Below are 18,550 nucleotides of genomic sequence, written 5' to 3' on the forward strand. Positions count from 1 at the left end.
TATTTTAAAAAAGTAAGAATAAAAATGTAAAAAAAAAAGTTATAGTTGAAAACTAAAGAACCATTTTTACAATATGATTTAACGGTTCTTACCACCCCTATAATTTATATTTAGGAAAAATAAATTAATTTATAAACTGTCAGATGAGTTTTATGGTGTTTGGTGCAATTTTTAAAGCTGACACTAGTTTATGCTTGATAATTTTATATTATGTTATTGTATTTTTTTGAAATAAATTCGTTAGGAGAGTAGAGTATAATTTTTGAGGGCATATGCTAACGTAATAATAGACCCAATATAAATATATAATAATAATAGACTTTGACATTTAAAAGTTGGGTCTGCCTTTCTTTCTTCAGTCCCAAAAGATGGTGAAGTGTGAATGAAGGAGTTCATGGGGGTCCCACTTCCAACTTCTATGGTTAGGCTGAGATAGCGGAGACAAACAACGTGAGAAAATGTGATGGCTGAGGTTGGCAGGATCGATCAATCGTCTCACACTCTCTCTCGATGGCTTACTGGCTGTTGCCACTAACAATATTCTTGCAATTCAGTCCATCAATATATTCTTCTAGTAGAGACTAGAGAGATTCAAATTCGATTCATTATATGTTAAAAGTCTCACAGCTTACTATGAAGGTGAAACAATATTGTGGTTTATAACAACTAAACATGGACCCCCCGACCCTTCCATGATTCTCACACATGGAATAACATGCATGAGTTGTGAAGTATTAATGCCCTCGATCGATCTGATCTATTCCTCATATTCGACCATTGCCTCATATTGCCTTGCAGGCTGGTCCCACTCCACCATGTTTGCATATATAAAACCAGGTTATAATAATATTACAATTCTCACTCTATGATCGAGAAATGAGATGGTCCAACTTCGGGATCGATATTCCCCTGTCCCTCTTGACATGATTGCAATCGAATATATAAAATATTATTATACAATATACGTGATCATGACACGTGACACACGCCATCCACGAATCTTGCGTCCAAACACGGCTACCGCTACTTATATATTAAGTTACAATTTAAACCATTTTTTGTATATATATATAAACGATAATATTAGACAGTTAGTTGGGTATAAGGGTCGTTGAATTACATATCTTTTGCTTCAAGAGATGACTTGAATTATATTACCTTCTAACTTCATAGATAGAAAATCAGGCGGTTGGGTATTTAAAAAAAATAAAATTGTTTCACACCAATCACGTTTTTCTTTAAGTGTCGGTCATATTATTTATGTTACGTAACGTAACAGTTCATAAATTGTTGAACTAGTAATAATTAAACAAGGCACCTAGTCAAATATTGTCAAGAAGAAGACAAATTAAGAAGGAAAAAAAATTAATGCCCATTTGTGATTAATATGCATGCATATGGGGGTCGTGGCTTAACACTTTCCTCGTGCGTACCTAGTATCATGCCAAACTTGACCAACTTAGGGGAGTAAAAACACAAATTATAATGTATTATTTCATCCTGACCCTTCAAAACAATTAATAAATTGGAAGAAAATATCAAATATGGGGGGGATGTACCTGCATATTGTGCTGATAAGTGAAGGTTCTAATTATAGCATCCTTGCTAAGGAGAACTGCGTTGAGACCACGAAGTTGCCTATTGAGTGTGTAATGACTTAAAAAACCCAAGTCTAAGTCTTTAAGGTGTTGTAATCCATGTATGGTTGGGGAAGATATTAATATTATCATATGAGTGGCAGTTTGGTCATTTCACTTCTCCTTACAAGTAGTGGTGTAGTGATTGCACAGTCCGAGTCCGCGTGGGCCTCAGTAAAAGTCTCAAGGAATCGAGCATATCTACCACGTTTTCGTAACAGGGTGGGTTGGGAACTGGTCTTGGCCACCGTATCCTTGCCTATCACGTGCATTAATTACACAATATCAAATTATTTGTTAATTTCACTGATTTAACCAAACCTCTTGTCCCCTTATATATTAGCCATCTTGCGCCAACGGTTGCGATTGTGAAACAAACCGCGTGTTTTCTCTTACCTTCTCAGTGAATCGGAATTCTAACACCCAAGTGGAGAAGAAGTTCAGAATCCCTATTTAAGTCTCTCTTCTACCATACCCACAAACCCTTAAGAGATTCATCGAAATTCAATTCAATTTTGAGTTTGCTCCAATGGAGTGGGTTCGAGGAGAAGCAATCGGTCATGGCAGCTTCGCGACGGTCCATTTGGCAAAGAGTAGTTCCAGTTCCTATCAGTATCCTTCAGTGATGGCGGTGAAGTCTTGTGATGTCGTCGACTCGGATTCGCTCAAGAACGAGAAAGAAGTTCTGGGTGTGCTACGGAATTGCCCACAAATAATCCGGTGTTACGGCGATGATTACAGTACTGAAAACGGTGAGCGATTGTACAATTTGTTTCTGGAGTATGCGAACAGAGGCAGTCTGGCTAATCAATTGAAGAAAGCCGGTGGGTGTTTGCCGGAATCCGATGTCAGGCACTACACAAGATCGATTCTTCAAGGGCTTCAACACATTCATTCAAGCGGGTTTGCTCACTGCGACATAAAGCTTCAGAATTTGTTGTTGTTCGACAATGGGGCAGTCAAAATTGCTGATTTTGGATTGGCGAAGAAGTCAGGGGAGAAACAGAGCAGGGGACAAATAAGAGGTACTCCTCTGTACTTGTCACCAGAATCAGTTAATGAAAACGAGTACGAGTCTCCGGCCGATGTGTGGGCTCTTGGGTGTGCGGTGGTGGAGATGGTGACCGGAAAAAACGCTTGGAATTGTGGGCCCGAAGCCAATGTTTTCAAGCTGTTGATTCGAATCGGAACTGGGGACGAATTGCCAGTAATTCCAGACGAATTGTCCGAAGAAGGGAAAGATTTCCTTGGCAAGTGCTTCGTTAAGGATCACAGAGAGAGATGGACGGCGGAGATGCTTCTGAATCATCCTTTCGTTGCAGCCAGTGAAGACTTTATCGTCGTTAACGACTATACGACGGAGGACAGCATACAATTACAGTTATCGCCGAGATGTCCTTTCGATTTCCCAGATTGGGTTTCAGTCTCTGATTCCCTCGTATCTTCACCGGAAATCAATTTGTGTTTTGATTATTTACCGAATCCGGCGGAACGAGTCCGAGAATTGGCCAGTCGCTACACAATTAGTTCAGATTGGTCATTCCCTGGAAGTTGGGTCAATGTTAGGTGAACAGAGTATTCTTTTGGTACAAGAATTTGATTGTAGATTACGATACGTTGTACATAACAATTTTGTATATTGAATCATTCAACTTACATTCGAAATCAATTGCGATTTTTGCTATTTTCATGGTTAATTTTATGAGATTGGGACTGTTCTTGCAAATGTGTTCTGTTATGACTGCTAAGATGAGCAGTTAATCTTTAATTTTGTTCTTATCAACAGCTTTACAAGTTACAACTTCATTAGGGGAACATACCTTTTTTTTCTTCAAATCAGTAAACCTTTTCTTTTCACCTTGGCAAACAAAACACTACTTGATTTTCTCCAACCGATGGCTACCATGAAGGGATTCCTACACTTGAACAGAGAGGACCATTTCAAGAAAGAAAAGAAAGGTGACTGATAGGTATCAAGTCAACCATTTGTCGATAGCCTAACTAGCTATCTATCTGCACTTACGATGTAAATAATTAATCGAGAGTTTGATTTTAGGTTGGTGCAACCATTTCAAGTGGTTTGCGTTGAATTTCGACCCAACTAACATCCTAATACTACTTTAATTTTGACCGTTCAAAAAGGACAAGCCTTCTAAGTTGTTACCGGTAATCAATTTTTTTTTCTTTCTCAAAGTCCTCTTGTTCAAAGTGATGTATGCATTTGGTCATTATTCATTAACATATAATTGTGAATCAATAACGGTATTATTGCTGACAATTAAAATGTAGGCGTGGGTAAACATCAAACATGAGATTCCTACTAATAAAACATGTGTTCAAATGATTGTATGTGTTTAAGTTGATTTTTGCTTGCGTCGCAGGTTCAATCAATCTACACAGGTTTACTTGGAAATAACGTTTCTTTTGGCTTGGACCGCTTGGTCGAGTTGGTCTGTCCATTAACCTTCTTACATGTTAATAATCAAAGAGATTGATGAATGGTCGTTGGGTTTGTTACCGGACAACTTTGACTGGACTTCGAACCTTGCAGTCTTGTTACTCTTCTACCAAGTGTTCCATATTCTTTTGATTTTCTTCTCCACAACTATAAAAGGGAAACACCTTCTTACCTTCCTCTTTGTGAAGTGCGAATGGGCTCAATTAGCTCAGTTCGAACTGGGCCTAGAAAACCCTGGGCTTAATTAGCTCTACATACTTGGACTTTATTGGCCCTATGATTGTATCAACATTTTCTCTCTCATGCAGAATTGCATGGGCTTTGCATATGTCCTTTTTTTTTTGATGGGCATATGTCATTTCCAGCAAGTCAACTGTTGCTTTAAGCCTTGAAGGAAAAAAAAAAAGGCTAATTCATTCTTAATGCTCTTGAATAATCGTGATTTTCTCATTTATATCATTGAAGTTTAAAATTTATTGATTTTATCTTTAATGTTATAAAAAGTCATCTAATTTTGTCTGGATTTCCAGTTTATGATGATTGAGTGTCGAAATTTGCCTAGTTCGCTACCAGAGTGACACTGTGGCACACACACTTCGACGTTGGGCGGTTTTGCTTCTGTGTAGGGCAAGATCAATTTTTCAAGGACAACCAATCCCTATTTTTTGTTTTCTTTTTTCAACATTTCACATTTATTTTTTTATTGTTAGAAAAATGCTACATGTAATGAGACGTGGTGCACCTATGGAAAAATATGCCATATCAACTACACGGGAAAAATCGGGCTCGGGACATAATTGGATGCGATTTTGAAACATTAATCAAAAAATTTTGAACTTGAAGGATATAAATGAGAAAACGAGGATACTTCAACGACATCAATAATGATTTAGCCAAAAAAAAATATACATGTCTCACGTAGAAAAAAAAAATTATGACCAACAACATAGTATTTTCTTAATTCAAGAAGATTATTATTTTATTTTCTAAGCCAACAATATAAGTACTTATTTCCTCAAAAATCAAAATAGTTACACATAAGTGCAATTATTCTTGAGGGACAGAGCCACATTCATCTTTTTAGGATCCATAAACACCGAGCATTGGACCCTCTTATAGAACTTGGGCTTAACCAATTTACCCAAAACATAAGCCCTTGACCGAACCATGAAATTCAGGGTCAACGGCACCGGCTGAACCGGAACCCCATTCAAGCTGCTCAAAATAGCACCTCCGCCGTACAGTGGAACCCCACTTCCCTGCACAGTCACAGTAATCGATCTCTGGCTCTTTCTCGATTGATAAAACTTCCTAATCTGCAAAACCCATGTGTTATGATGCAGATTAATGAAGTTAATATTGAGATGGTGAAGATTTACGTACGGTTCCAGTGCCCAAAGTAAGTTGAGAGAATGACAGATCCAGAGGTGTTTGCGTCACATGGACTCCAAAAAATGTTGCAGTGTTGCGAAATGTGAGCTTGACTGTGCAATTCATGGAAACCATGTCGGTGGCTACTCCGGAGGCATCCGCACCCGCTTGAATCACGAATTGATCGAAGACGATGCTCTGCAACACAATACCCATTTCATTACCCAACTTCCTTCTTCTTCCACTATCAGAATCACAATCAATTTATCAATTCAAGTACATTTCTTTGTTTAGTTGGTTACCTTCATTGTGATTTTGGGTTTTTGAGGGCGACTGGCACCCCAAAGAATCAGTGAAAACATAGAGAAGAGAACAAAGAATCCCACAACAAAAGCAAGAAAATAATAGCAGCGACGGGAGAGGCCATTTGAAGCAATATCTCCATCAAGAAGGCCCTCTTCTTCAATCGAATCGAACCCTTTATTCCATCCTTTGGTTTGTCCTTTTAGGTCAGACCGACTGTTCTTGCGGGTGGGTTTGAGAGAGCCAGAGAATCTGGTGGAGGAAGACTCGCGAGAGTGAGGGCCCAATGAGGAATTGGAGTGAGAGTGCGGAGGAGACCCCATTGGACTAATGACCGGCGTGGAGTGGAAGGAGTTAGTGGTCTTTTCACCATCGTGAGAGTCTCTGGATGGGCTCTGGACATAGTAAACAGGGCGGCGAGAAGAAGGAGACCTGGTTGGGGATGATGGGGTTAGGCTGCTTACTTCTGAGTGCGTCTTGGATAGTTGTGCTGATGATGACATTGTTGAACAAATTGAGATCGCTGGAGAAAAACCAGATGCGAAGAAGATAGTCTCAGTGTGTGTGATTGTTGAATCTTGAACGTCAAACAGTGTTGGATCTCAAGACCGTACAACAAGGTATGGTGGTGGGATTTGTTTATTGTTTTCCAAGCATTGCTTGTGAAGTAAATTAATATGGGAAGGTGGATTTGGCAGCGAGTAGTGAGGGTTGTCGAGTCTTTCTTGTATTCCCCATATTGTCAACTCTCAGTACCATTAATCCTGGAAGAATTAGGCATCTCAATGAGAGAAAATTGAATTGACAGCAATGGCATGGCTCTTTTTGTCAACAGTCTTACCTTGTTATTGGCCCGGGCTTCATGCTTCTGTGTTCAAATGTCTTACCTTATTTTGTGGGTTTGAAATGTGACAAGACTCTGCCTTTCAAATTCAATAAAAGATGAGATTTTTTCTAGTCAGGAACGCTGGTTCCCACTGCAGTGACTGAAAACGAATTAAATGGGAAAAAGAACAAAGGAAAGAAGCTTATTTATGCTCTTTATTTCATTATAGGATGGCTATAGCCACATTTATTTACGTCTTGTAACACAATGACGGGAAACACCCAAGCCCCTGGAGCTATGACCTCAAGGAGGTCTCTGGGACAATGCTTGTGGCCACTATGGGACTTCTTACAGTATACTTACCACTATCAGCAACCCAAATCAAAGAGCCATGAACTACGTTTTGTTTCAGTAATTTTGGACCTTCCAAAGTAAGCTTGTAACTTATCTTCTGATACTTCTTTTTGAACACTAATTTCTCTGGCTCTACCATAGCCTTTACTCCATCCATACTACTCAGGTTTGCGATATAAGTCGAGCTCACCTCCCCCACATTGGTCACAGTCCTGTGAAATACCTGAGTAACTTTGGCATCTGAATTGGAATCATTAGTATTGAAATATGCTATGAAAGTTGGATAATTAAGATCAAACGACTGATTTACACATTTGTGATTCGACCCCGTAATGACTCGGATCTGTTGTGCTGTGTAGTTCATTGCACAAAGAAGTTGTATGTAGTCTTGTGCTGTTGCATCATAAACAAGGCCAGGTTCAATTGCCTTATTAGGATCAATGTGACCGGCTCCAATGTCAAGCGGAGTAGCCGGTAAATCCCACGTTGCAGGATCTTTAATGGGGCTGAGGGTGTTGTCCAACGGATTAGCAGTCGTCATTAGGGCAGACCGAATGGCTGCAGGGCTCCAGTCAGGGTGCACTCCCTTCACTAGTGCAGCCACCCCTGCCACATGAGGTGTTGCCATTGATGTACCTGTATCAAGATAAAAGTTGCTATACAAATCACCTGATCGAACTGTGGTCACCGAACTGTTTAGCGACCACGACGCTATTATTAGTGTCCCCGGAGCTATGAGGTCTGGTTTTAGGACACTGGGACAGCTTGGAGATGGCCCTCTTTGGCTATAGCTCTCAACCTTTGGTGCAGGCTTTGTACCTATAACTGTCTTTTGAAACTCCAGAGTTGCCCTTGGATCACTGCTCTTCTTTATGTATTCTATCACAACTTGGCCATCCTTTGTACTGATAAACGAAGCCGGAAACTTGCTTCTAGTGTAGTAATCTAATTCAAGAATGTCAGTAATGAAGATTGCTCCAGACACTCCTGCAGCATCAGCATTTTCAAACTGACTGCTGAAACTCAGGTTATCCTTGCACACAACAATCTTATTCTTAACTTTTTTCAATTCCTTCACACTTTCACACCCATCAATGAAAACAAGGGGAATCCGATTTAGAGAACTTTTCAAAGGATACAGTGATGGAAACCTGAATTGAACACCGTTTCCTAGAGTTAATAGCCCTCCAAGATCGCGATCGATTGTACCTGCACCAACTGTTGCCAACCATGGAGCACCATTAGCTACTGCTTCTACAGGGCCTCCATTTCCTGCCGCAGCTGCTACAAATATGCCTTTCTCCACAGCTTTAAAAGTTGCAATAGCAACTGTGTCATAATCCAAATTGATAATATCATCATCATCTTCGTCGTCGCCTCTTTTGATCAAGGACAAGGATAATATATCCACTCCATCTTCTATTGCATCATCAATTGCAGCAATAAGATCACTAGAGTAAATCCCCAGAGGCCAAATAACTTTGTAGATGGCAATACGGGCTTGTGGCGCAACCCCGTTAGCCGTCCCATTGGCATAACCAAAATAGGATGCATTTTTAACATAGTTTCCAGCAGCCGTGGATGCAGTATGGGTTCCATGTCCATTCGAATCACGAGAAGAGTTCATGGAAACATCTGCATCAGGAGTTTGAGCTACTAGACCCTTGTTGTAAAATCTAGCACCAATTAGTTTCTTATTGCAGAGAGAAGAATTAAATTGTGTGCCGGACTCACACTTACCTTTCCATCTAGAGGGAACTTCAGTCATTCCATCATCATTGAAGCTCTCACTCTCTGGCCAAACCCCAGTATCAACTACACCAATGATGACATCCTGACCATATTTTGATGCTGGCCATGCACCAGAAGCAGAGGTTAGACTCAGAAATTGAGAAGTGTGGGTTGTCTGCATTTTAAGTGGATAATCTCTAGTGAATGAAATGAAGCCAGGGGACTTTCTGAGGGACTCGAGCTCATTTGGAGTGAGACTTGCACTAAAGCCATTCATGGAATTCTTGTAAGTATAGATATGTCTAGATCTGGCAGTGGGAGTGTCTGATGAAATGGATGAAAGGGTGGATAAATACCAGCTGTGGTGGTCGGAGAAGACTTTGGGCATGGCTGATAAGTCCATGTGAATGATATATGTTTCAGACTCTGCCCAAGTAGGCTCCATGAAGCTGAAGATTGTGAATACGAATGCATACATAAGCTTGAGAACTGAACTACCCATGCCTGGAATGCTGGATAGTGCTCTGTGGAGACAGTCTTAATAATAGGGGATTCAATAATTCTGCCTCCACATTGTTTATTTAAGTTTATCACAAAAGGACCACAAAGTCAAAGCATATGTTTTTTCTTGTGGTGGTCCCTACCATGAAAATACATGCCTCTTGGCTCTTAAGAGTTGTAAAATGGGCCGCGATCCGTGGGCTGGCCCGGTCCAATTGACACCTCCACTTCCTTTTATGTCCAAAGTCCAAACTACTGCAGTAAAGTGAGCAATGCTGGAAGCTGTCCATAGCAAAGTTACGGGTGTTCACAGTCAAAGTAATCGATCTCTGGCTCTTTCTCGATTGATAAAACTTCCTAATCTGTAAAACCCATGTGTTATGATGCAAATTAATGGAGTTAATGTTGAGATGGTGAAGGTGTAGGTAAGGTTCCAGTGCCCAAAATAAGTTGAGAGAATGACAGATCCAGAGTTGTTTATGTCACATGGACTCCAAAATATGTTGCAGTCTTGCGAAATGTGATCTTGACTTTGCAATTCATGGAAACCATGTCGGTGGCTACTCCGGAGGCATCCGCACCAGCTTGAATCACAAATTGATCGAAGACGATGCTCTGCAACACAATCCCCATTTCATTACACAAACAGAGAGAAGAGAACAAAGAATCCCACAACAAAAGCAAGAAAATAGCAGCGACGAGAGAGGCCATTTGAAGCAATGTATCCATCAAGATCTCCCTCTTCTTCAATCAAATCGAACCCTTTATTCGATCCCTTGGTGTGGTCTTTTTCTGTCAGACCTGCTGTTCTTGCGGGTGGGTTTGAGAGAGCAAGAGAATCTGGTGGAGGAAGACTCACGAGGCAAGTGTGAGGTCCTAATGAGGAATTGGAGTGAGAGTGCGGAGGAGACCCCATTGGACTAATGACCGGCGTGGAGTGGAAGGAGTTAGTGGTTTTTTCACCATCGTGAGAGTCTTTGGATGGGCTCTGGACATAGGAGACCCGGCTGGGGACGTTGGATAGTTGTGCTTATGTGTCACTTAGTCAACAAATGCTCAGCATTTGGCACTTTGGACTTTGAGATATCGCTTGAAAATTCCAGCTAAGTTTTCTCAAAAATAGAATTAAGAAAAAAGTGCCGTGTCATTAAAAATTTGTACTTTTAACTTGTTTAGTAGAGCTTATTTTGAAACTTATATGCTAGCTTATGAGTTTCAAAATAAATTTTGTCAAACAACCCACATAAACTAATTTATAAACTTTAATAAGCTCCAAAAAAAATAAGCTTCAAATTGAAGCTTATTCTAGAGCTTATATTTGTTTTTTTTCATTTTCTTTTTTATTAAGATAATATCATATATAATTTTAAAAAAAAATTATTTTATCTTTTAAATTAAATTTAAATAGACTTTTTTAGAACTTATAAGCTAACTTATGCTATAAATTTTGTCAAACATCTAATAGCTTATAAATTAGCTTATTTTTCACAGTTTATAAGCTAACTTATTTGGCAGCAAATAAGCTCTGACAAACTGACATTTTCTTTTACCTCATCTTTTTCTTTGTTTATCTCAAACAGACGGAGTGTGGAATCAGAGATAGGGTCAAAGCCGGAGTCTTCTCTCAACCTTCTGTTACACTGAGTTTGTCGTCGGCAAGCCAATAGCCGCTGAAGCCTTCAGCTACCTCCGCGTTTCTTTAAGTGAGTTCGCTTGGGGCTTATGGCGTAGATGTCATTAGATGATGACCTTACCACATCACTTATAAAATATAGTTTATATTGTCAAGTAAGTATTTATTGACCATAATTTGTTGACTTAATATCATGTTAGTAGGACTCTTGACCGGATCATTTTGAAACAATGAGTGATGACATTGTAAAAAAAAAAAAAATTTAAGTGTTAAAAATGTAACAATCCTTATCTTTGAGTGCTGTAAATTATCATTAGCCCTCCAATAAAAGATCAGGAATGCTGGTTCCCACTGCAGTGACTGAAAACGAATTAAAGGGGAAAAACAACAAAGGAAATAAGCTTATTTATGCTCTTTATTTCATTGTAGGATCATGATGATAATGGCGATAGCCACCTTTATTTACATATTGTAGTAGTACAATGGTGGCAAACACCCAAGCACCTGGAGTTATGATCTCAAAGAGGTCTCTGGGACAATGCTTGTGGCCACTATGGGACTTCTTACAGTATACTTACCACTATCAGCAACCCAAATCAACGAGCCATGAAGTACGTCTTGTTTCAGTAATTTTGGACCTTCCAAAGTAAGCTTGTAACTTAGCTTCTCATGCTTCTTTTTGAACACTAATTTCTCTGGCTCCACCATAGCCTTTATTCCATCCATGCTACTCAGCTTTGCCGTATAAGTCGAGCTCGCTTCCCCGACATTGGTCACAGTCCTGTGAAATACCTGAGTAACTTTGGCATCTGAGTTGGAATCATTAGTATTGAAATATGCTATGAAAGTTGGATAATTAAGATCAAACGACTGATTTACACATTTGTGATTCGACCCCGTAATGACTCGGATCTGTTGTTTTGTGTAGTTCATTGCACAAAGAAGCTTTATGTAGTCTTGTGCTGTTGCATCATAAACAAGGCCAGGTTCAATTGCCTTATTAGGATCAATGTGACCGGCTCCAATGTCAAGCGGAGTAGCTGGTAAATCCCACGTTGCGGGATCTTTAATGGGGCTGAGGGTGTTGTCCAACGGATTAGCAGTCGTCATTAGGGCAGACCGAATGGCTGCAGGGCTCCAGTCAGGGTGCACTCCCTTCACTAGTGCAGCCACCCCTGCCACATGAGGTGTTGCCATTGATGTACCTGTATCAAGATTAAAGTTGCTATATAAATCACCTGATTGAACGGTGGTCACGGAACTGTTTGGCAACCACGACGCTATTATTAGTGTCCCCGGAGCTATGAGGTCTGGTTTTAGGACACTGGGACAGCTTGGATATGGCCCTCTTTGGCTATAACTCTCAGCCTTTGGTGCAGGCTTTGTACCTATAAATGTCTTTTGAAACTCCAGAGTTGCCCTTGGATCACTGCTCTTCTTTATGTATCCTATCACAACTTCGCCATCCTTTTTACTGATAAATGAAGCCGGAAACTTGCTTGGAGTGTAGTAATCTATTGAAAGAATGTCAGTAATGAAGATAGCTCCATACACTCTTGCAGCATCAGCATTTTCAAATTGAGCGCCGAAACTCAAGTTATCCTTGCACACAACAATCTTATTCTTAACCTTTTCCAATTCCTTCACACTTTCACACCCATCAATGAAAACAAGGGGAATCTGATTTAGAGAAGTTTTCAAAGGATACAGTGATGGAAACCTGAATTGAACACCGTTTCCTAGAGTTAATAGCCCTCCAAGATCGCGATCGATTGTACCTGCACCAACTGTTGCCAACCATGGAGCACCATTAGCTACTGCTTCTACAGGGCCTCCATTTCCTGCTGCAGCTGCTACAAATATGCCTTTCTCCACAGCTTTAAAAGTTGCAATAGCAACTGTGTCATACTCCAATAAATTGATAATATCATCATCATCTTGGTTGTCGCTTCTTTTGATCAAGGACAAGGATAATATATCCACTCCATCTTCTATTGCATCATCGATTGCAGCAATAAGGTCAGTAGAGGAAATCCCCTGTGGCCAAATAACTTTGTACATGGCAATACGGGCTTTTGGCGCAACCCCATTAGCCGTCCCATTACCATAACCAAAATAGGATGCATTTTTAACGTAGTTTCCAGCAGCCGTGGATGAAGTATGGGTTCCATGTCCATCCGAATCACGAGAAGAGTTCATGGAAATACGTACATCAGGATCCTGAGCTATTAGACCCCTGTTGTAAAATCTAGCACCAATTAGTTTCTTATTGCAGAGAGAGGAATTAAATTGTGTGCCAGACTCACACTTACCTTTCCATCTAGAGGGAACTTCAGTCATTCCTTTATCATTGAAGCTCTCACTCTCTGGCCAAACCCCAGTATCAACTACACCAATGATGACATCCTGACCATATTTTGATACTGGCCATGCACCAGAAGCAGAGGTTAGACCCAGAAATTGAGAAGTGTGGGTTGTCTGCATTTTAAGTGGATAATCTCTAGTGAATGAGATGAAGCCAGGGGACTTTTTAAGGGACTCGAGCTCATTTAGAGTGAGACTTGCACTGAAGCCATTCATAGAATTTTTGTAAGTATAGATATGTCTAGATCTGGCAGTGGGAGTCTCTGATGATATGGATGAAAGGGTGGACAAATACCAGCTATGGTGGTCAGAGAAGACTTTGGGCATGGCTGATACGTCCATGTGAATGATATATGTTTCAGACTCTGCCCAAGTAGGCACCATGAAGCAGAAGATTGTGAATACAAATGCATACAGAAGCTTGAGAACTGGACTAGCCATCAAAGCCATGCCTGGAATGCTGGATAGTGCTCTGTGGAGACGGTCTTATCTACAGAAAATCAATAATTCTGCCCACGTTGTTTATTTAAATTTGTCACAAAGGGAAAACAAAGCTCAAAGCATATGCCTTTCTTTGTGGTGGCCCCTACCAAGCAATACCTTCCGCTTTAGAGGTGCAAAATGGGCCAGGATCCGTGGGCCGGCCTGGCCACTGAAGTCAAGGGAGCAACACGTTTTTCTTATGCTGGAAAATGTTTCTAACCTATTCCATAGCCAAAATGATGGGTCTCCTCGGTCGGTTTCCGTCTATCCTCACTAACATATAAGGCTGAATTCTACTTGCATTAGCAATTAGAGTCTCTGCTTGGTAACTTGTCAGTCGTCAGGCTAGCCAGACATATGCCACTCTCATAGGTGCAAGTACATTTTGATAAGCACCACTTAGATAGTAAGATTTAATAAGAGAGGACATTTAGTTACCATAACATTGAGCTACAACATGAGAGTCTCCATGATATTTTTGGTCTCAACAACATTGCGACCACTCCCATAGCCTCAGTTCAGAAAGAAGACAAAGCTACCATACGATGCAATCACAGTTCAAATCGACAGAGTACATCCTCCACAAACGTCTGCTCACCTTTGCAGCCAGTGATTCTTGATGATGTGGGTCAATCACCTCTGAAAATAAAAACCTCCAAACAAATTGGACTGGTCTTAAACAATTCAAAAACACAGAGATCACCGACTTTGATATTATTGTCCTTCACAAAGCTCCTCCATCCATAACAGATTGTCGCCTTCGGCTTTTCTAATTTTGGGTAGCAGTGGTATCTAGCAGGCCAAGTTCTCTCATCAGAAACAAGGTCGATGGTATTGCTAGGCCCAAGATGCCTTCTGGCAAAATCTATAGGTATAGTCTGCATTTTGTTTCAAAATAAAAAAGAGAGACTAATTTATTGAAAGAATCTCTTGGGAATAAAACATTTCTGAAACTATTTGTGTCTTCTAACAGCTACCCATTAGCAAGACACATAAGGAGACATGCATGATAAAAGCCATTCTATTTTGAACTTATTGCAATAGAAATTTGAAATCTTACCAATTCATATTGGGTATAAACATAACGTGGCTGCATCACGACCATGAAATAAGGATTCTCAGAATGAAAATCAGCTCTCAGGAAAGCTTCAGCTTTTTCTTTGGAGGTCAACCCCAGCCTTTTCTTAACGATCCCAGCTTTAAACTTTTCCATCCCACCAGTAGATGAGCCTCCACCATCTTTTTCATTTTCGCACAATGCAGAAAAGCTTTGAAGTCACTACTCAAATAATAATCATTTTTTTTGTTCCTTTATTTACTTATTTATTTATGATAAGCCGTGAATAACAGGCAGCAAGCACTGAATAAAAGGAAGGAGGACAGCATGCCAGAATATACTAAGTTATATTCCGAGCACTTGAGAGTCTTCCTATACAAATCAAACAAATAGAGAATCCAGAAAGATAGTAAAGCATATCCAGAACATTCTGGCATTATGATTCTTCAGGCATAAAGGCGTTGATAAATCAAACTTTACTATTAAGATATACTTGACATGTTCCCAAATGAATACTCCCGGCTACGTAGAAGGGCGCTCGTGGAACAGATATATAAAACCCTTGGAACATGATGAAGAGAAGTATAACCAGGGCAGGCAGAAACAAGTGCCAAAGCAGAAAAACTACTACAAGCAGAGAATCCATCTAAACAAAGGCAGACAGATGCATAGCCAACCAACAGCTTGAACGCCAAGATGAACAAATCAAGGTAGCATGCAAACAAAAGCAATTTGAACTCCAAGTGAAAGACTAAAACAAGCAGCAAGAGATTGATTTATTATCATTATTATGATAAAAGATCAAACAATCTATGACATAGGCAAAATGTGTGACAAAGACTCCTTACCTCCAATTTTTTTGCAAGAAGAACGTGGAGTTCCAAGCTTTGGCTCACTATATTGAGGATTAGGAGATTTCAATGGTGTCCTTTCTCTTGACCTCTGGCTTGTATCAAAGTCATCCAGATCCACTATTTCAACAGAGTCTTCATCCACAGATCTTTCAGGCTCCTCTTTGATGACATTACTGTACTTTGGATACTTTATCTCCATGGCACTGTTATCAAATATAATTACTTGGAAATCGCTACTTCCTTTATGTTGAAATACAAGTAAGTGCCCGTAGCCCAGCGAATAAAAATCTGCGAATTCCTTCCAACCATCAACTAACCAGACACCATCATTGTTTTCATATACTTCTATAGGCCAAACTGCACCATCTGGGAGTCTAAGGAGCACTGAGTTCGGCAGGCTGCATCCATACTTTATCACAAACTTTTTTGGTATCTCCTAGTAAGACGGGGTACACACAAAATTACGCACATCGAGATTTAATTATACTTAACAATTAGGCATACATATGCGCAAACTAGCAATGCAGTTGTATTGGAAACCCAACTCTAGTTTTAATTTAAGACTTGAGATGGAAACACATCAGTTCAGTGAAAATGCCTATGGATCATTATCCGTTCAACAAATAATGAACCTTTAAATTCAGAAAAGCTTAGGCTTGCTAAGAAACGAGATAATGTATAACAACATACAAATTACCAATAAAATAGAGAGAATCACAGACCTTCAAATTGGCATTTTAAGGTAAAGCATCAACTATGAGAAGGAATAGACATGCAAAGTGCATGATATTTCATCGTTACATCAAAACAAAAAAAGAACACCTCAAAAGAAATTAAAATTGCCATAATGGGTAGTTTATTCTCCACTCTAATCATTAATGAAAAAGTCACCAATTCAACCCTTTCTGTAACAAGAGGCATTGAGGCAGGAATAGGTGGATTAACATGCAAAACTGGACAAAACAACCAAAGCAGGGAAAAGATTTAGAAAACACTACTTACAAGCATCCCCGTTTCAAGGGTTTCTTCAGTAATGACCTTGAAGAAATGGGGTCTTTCAGGTGTAAAGAAGAAAGAACTCATCTTTAGCAGCTCCAAATTAGATGTGAGAAGTGAGGAGTTGTCAAACAAAGGCAATCGTCCTTTGTAGCTTGACCAAACTCTAAGCCCCCTCTCTGTTGTATTTAATGTTGCCGCAGCTAAATATAATTGGTTGCACTGGGATTCTCCAATTGCTGCGGGTCCACCAATTGATATGAAGATGCACCTCCCCTTCGGATGGATGGGAACGGGAACAGCAGAAGATGACCTGGGAGACGAGGGATCACTGTCTCTACTTACGTCTTTATGAGTGCTGGCTCACTCACGAGGTTGGGTTTGGCCCACGCCCACCTGCTTCTGCGGTTTAGGGATCATCGGCAGCTGCAAATGTTGGGAGCCTAGAGCGGAGGGAGATAAGTGAAAACATGGATAGGTGTGCCCTGGGACACGGGAATGGGAGAGAGACAAAGAAAGAGAATATGGTGGGGCTTAGCTAGCAATTGATCACCTTGGCTCGGACTTGGAATACATTAGTTCAGGGCTTACCAACATGGGGGAACTAGATAGGGGGGTGAGTGCCTTTGGTGGCAAGGAATTGGATTCTTATTCGCCTCTATCCGGTCCCGGGACCACTTCTCCCTGTTCCTTTCATTAAGCTTAGCGCCAGGTTCTGGTTCTGTTTTCCTCGCTTGGTCTCAGTTGGAGATGGGATTGCACAAGATAAAAGCAGAATTAACCTTTTGATGTCCATATCTGGGAAATTCAGCAATGCACTTTCCCACGAAATTGAAAACTTTGCCAATCTTGTGATGTTTTGTACGTGATAAAGTACTGGCTGGAGACAGAAAATCGTCCTCAGAAGATATCATGACTCCCAAATCTTGATTTTTCAGACCCCTTATTAAGAGAGACGCCAGAAATGCGGTCGTTGCATCTCGCACACACCATTTTGATTGGCCTCGCCATCTTGAATTGCAGGTACTCTCTCTGTCATAGCCGAATCAAAAGATATGAACTCCCAAATCTTGCTTTTCAGACCCCTCATTAAGAGAGGCGCCAGAAATTCTGCCGCCGCATTCCGCACACACCATTTTGATTGGCCTTGCCATCTGGAATTGCAGGTACTCTCTCTCTACTCTGTGCCGTGGCCAAATCAGAAGGGGGACTAACAGCAACTTCACCCAACAAAAATTTATATTGGGTTCTACTTCTATTACATAAAAAATCAAGGTAAACACGTCTCTCAATACAACCACATCAACAAAACACATCTTTCTATATAACCACATCAACAAAACACAAATTCCTATACATTTTTCTTCCCACCCAACATGGTGGCCAACAAATTCTCATACCCTCCATGTTGTCCCCAATAAAACTACACCAAAACACAATCTTTCAATATAAAACACATCTCCCAATATAGCCACATCAGCAAAACACAAAACTCAATATAACCACATCAGTAAAACACAAAACCCCATACATATTTGTTGATTCAGACAAAATAACACCATTGCAAGTGTTCTATTACTTCTTTGATCTTTTTGGCTACTCCGTAGTCCGTACTCTCTACTCTCTCTGCCTATTTTCTCTTTCCTTCGTGGGCTGGGCCGATGGAGTTATCATAATGTCATAATGATGTCAAAGGCCAATGTTAACGTGGGCTTCCCTAGTTATCCGTTTCCGTTGCTATTAATGGGCTTTTGCAATGTTGGGCTGATCAGGAAGGCCTTTCTCATCAAAAAATTGAGTAAAAATAGAAATGGATTTTCAAATTTTAGTAAATCGGCCCACTAAGAGTGGACTCGGTCCAAGTTGGCCCGCAGAGGACTTGGAGAAATAGGCCAGCTGAGGACTTGGACTCAGTCCAAACTTATTTGGGTAAAAAAGTTTTGAAGCCCACTGCGTTACTTGGGCTGAGGAATTAGGCCCAG

The 18,550-nt window shown here is 40.3% G+C and overlaps 5 protein-coding genes and 1 pseudogene across 6 annotated transcripts; 1 reads left to right on the plus strand and 5 right to left on the minus strand.

The window, feature by feature from the left end:
- Window positions 1-1,994: 1,994 nt before the first annotated feature.
- On the plus strand, window positions 1,995-3,363 carry LOC120014447 (mitogen-activated protein kinase kinase kinase 18). Its single transcript, XM_038866403.1, has one exon. The coding sequence runs from the start codon at window positions 2,167-2,169 to the stop codon at window positions 3,205-3,207; it is 1,041 nt and encodes a 346-aa protein (XP_038722331.1). The 5' UTR covers window positions 1,995-2,166; the 3' UTR covers window positions 3,208-3,363.
- Window positions 3,364-5,047: 1,684 nt separating this feature from the next.
- LOC120014767 lies at window positions 5,048-6,660 on the minus strand. The gene is made up of 3 exons (XM_038866822.1): window positions 5,769-6,660; window positions 5,479-5,664; window positions 5,048-5,411 (listed from the first exon to the last, which is right to left on the minus strand). The coding sequence occupies exons 1-3, from the start codon at window positions 6,270-6,272 to the stop codon at window positions 5,127-5,129; spliced, it is 975 nt and encodes a 324-aa protein (XP_038722750.1). The 5' UTR covers window positions 6,273-6,660; the 3' UTR covers window positions 5,048-5,126.
- Window positions 6,661-6,787: 127 nt separating this feature from the next.
- LOC120014766 (subtilisin-like protease SBT1.9) lies at window positions 6,788-9,319 on the minus strand. Its single transcript, XM_038866821.1, has one exon. The coding sequence runs from the start codon at window positions 9,180-9,182 to the stop codon at window positions 6,891-6,893; it is 2,292 nt and encodes a 763-aa protein (XP_038722749.1). The 5' UTR covers window positions 9,183-9,319; the 3' UTR covers window positions 6,788-6,890.
- On the minus strand, window positions 9,271-10,736 carry LOC120015122 (annotated as a pseudogene).
- A 470-nt stretch (window positions 10,737-11,206) lies between these two features.
- LOC120014765 (subtilisin-like protease SBT1.9) lies at window positions 11,207-13,898 on the minus strand. Of its 2 annotated transcripts, XM_038866819.1 has the most exons (2): window positions 13,127-13,269; window positions 11,207-13,050 (listed from the first exon to the last, which is right to left on the minus strand). In XM_038866819.1, exons 1-2 carry the CDS (start codon window positions 13,132-13,134, stop codon window positions 11,325-11,327), a joined length of 1,734 nt encoding a protein of 577 aa, XP_038722747.1. In that variant the 5' UTR covers window positions 13,135-13,269; the 3' UTR covers window positions 11,207-11,324. The 2 variants fall into 2 exon arrangements, with proteins under 2 accessions (XP_038722747.1, XP_038722746.1); XM_038866818.1 differs by having other exon boundaries at window positions 11,207-13,898.
- A 136-nt stretch (window positions 13,899-14,034) lies between these two features.
- Window positions 14,035-17,776, minus strand: LOC120014768 (B3 domain-containing transcription factor VRN1-like). The gene is made up of 4 exons (XM_038866823.1): window positions 16,575-17,776; window positions 15,567-16,008; window positions 14,722-14,900; window positions 14,035-14,539 (listed from the first exon to the last, which is right to left on the minus strand). Exons 1-4 carry the CDS (start codon window positions 16,653-16,655, stop codon window positions 14,291-14,293), a joined length of 951 nt encoding a protein of 316 aa, XP_038722751.1. The 5' UTR covers window positions 16,656-17,776; the 3' UTR covers window positions 14,035-14,290.
- Window positions 17,777-18,550: the final 774 nt, after the last annotated feature.

This window comes from Tripterygium wilfordii, chromosome 14, assembly GCF_013401445.1.
Source record: "Tripterygium wilfordii isolate XIE 37 chromosome 14, ASM1340144v1, whole genome shotgun sequence".
Lineage (NCBI taxonomy): Eukaryota > Viridiplantae > Streptophyta > Magnoliopsida > Celastrales > Celastraceae > Tripterygium > Tripterygium wilfordii.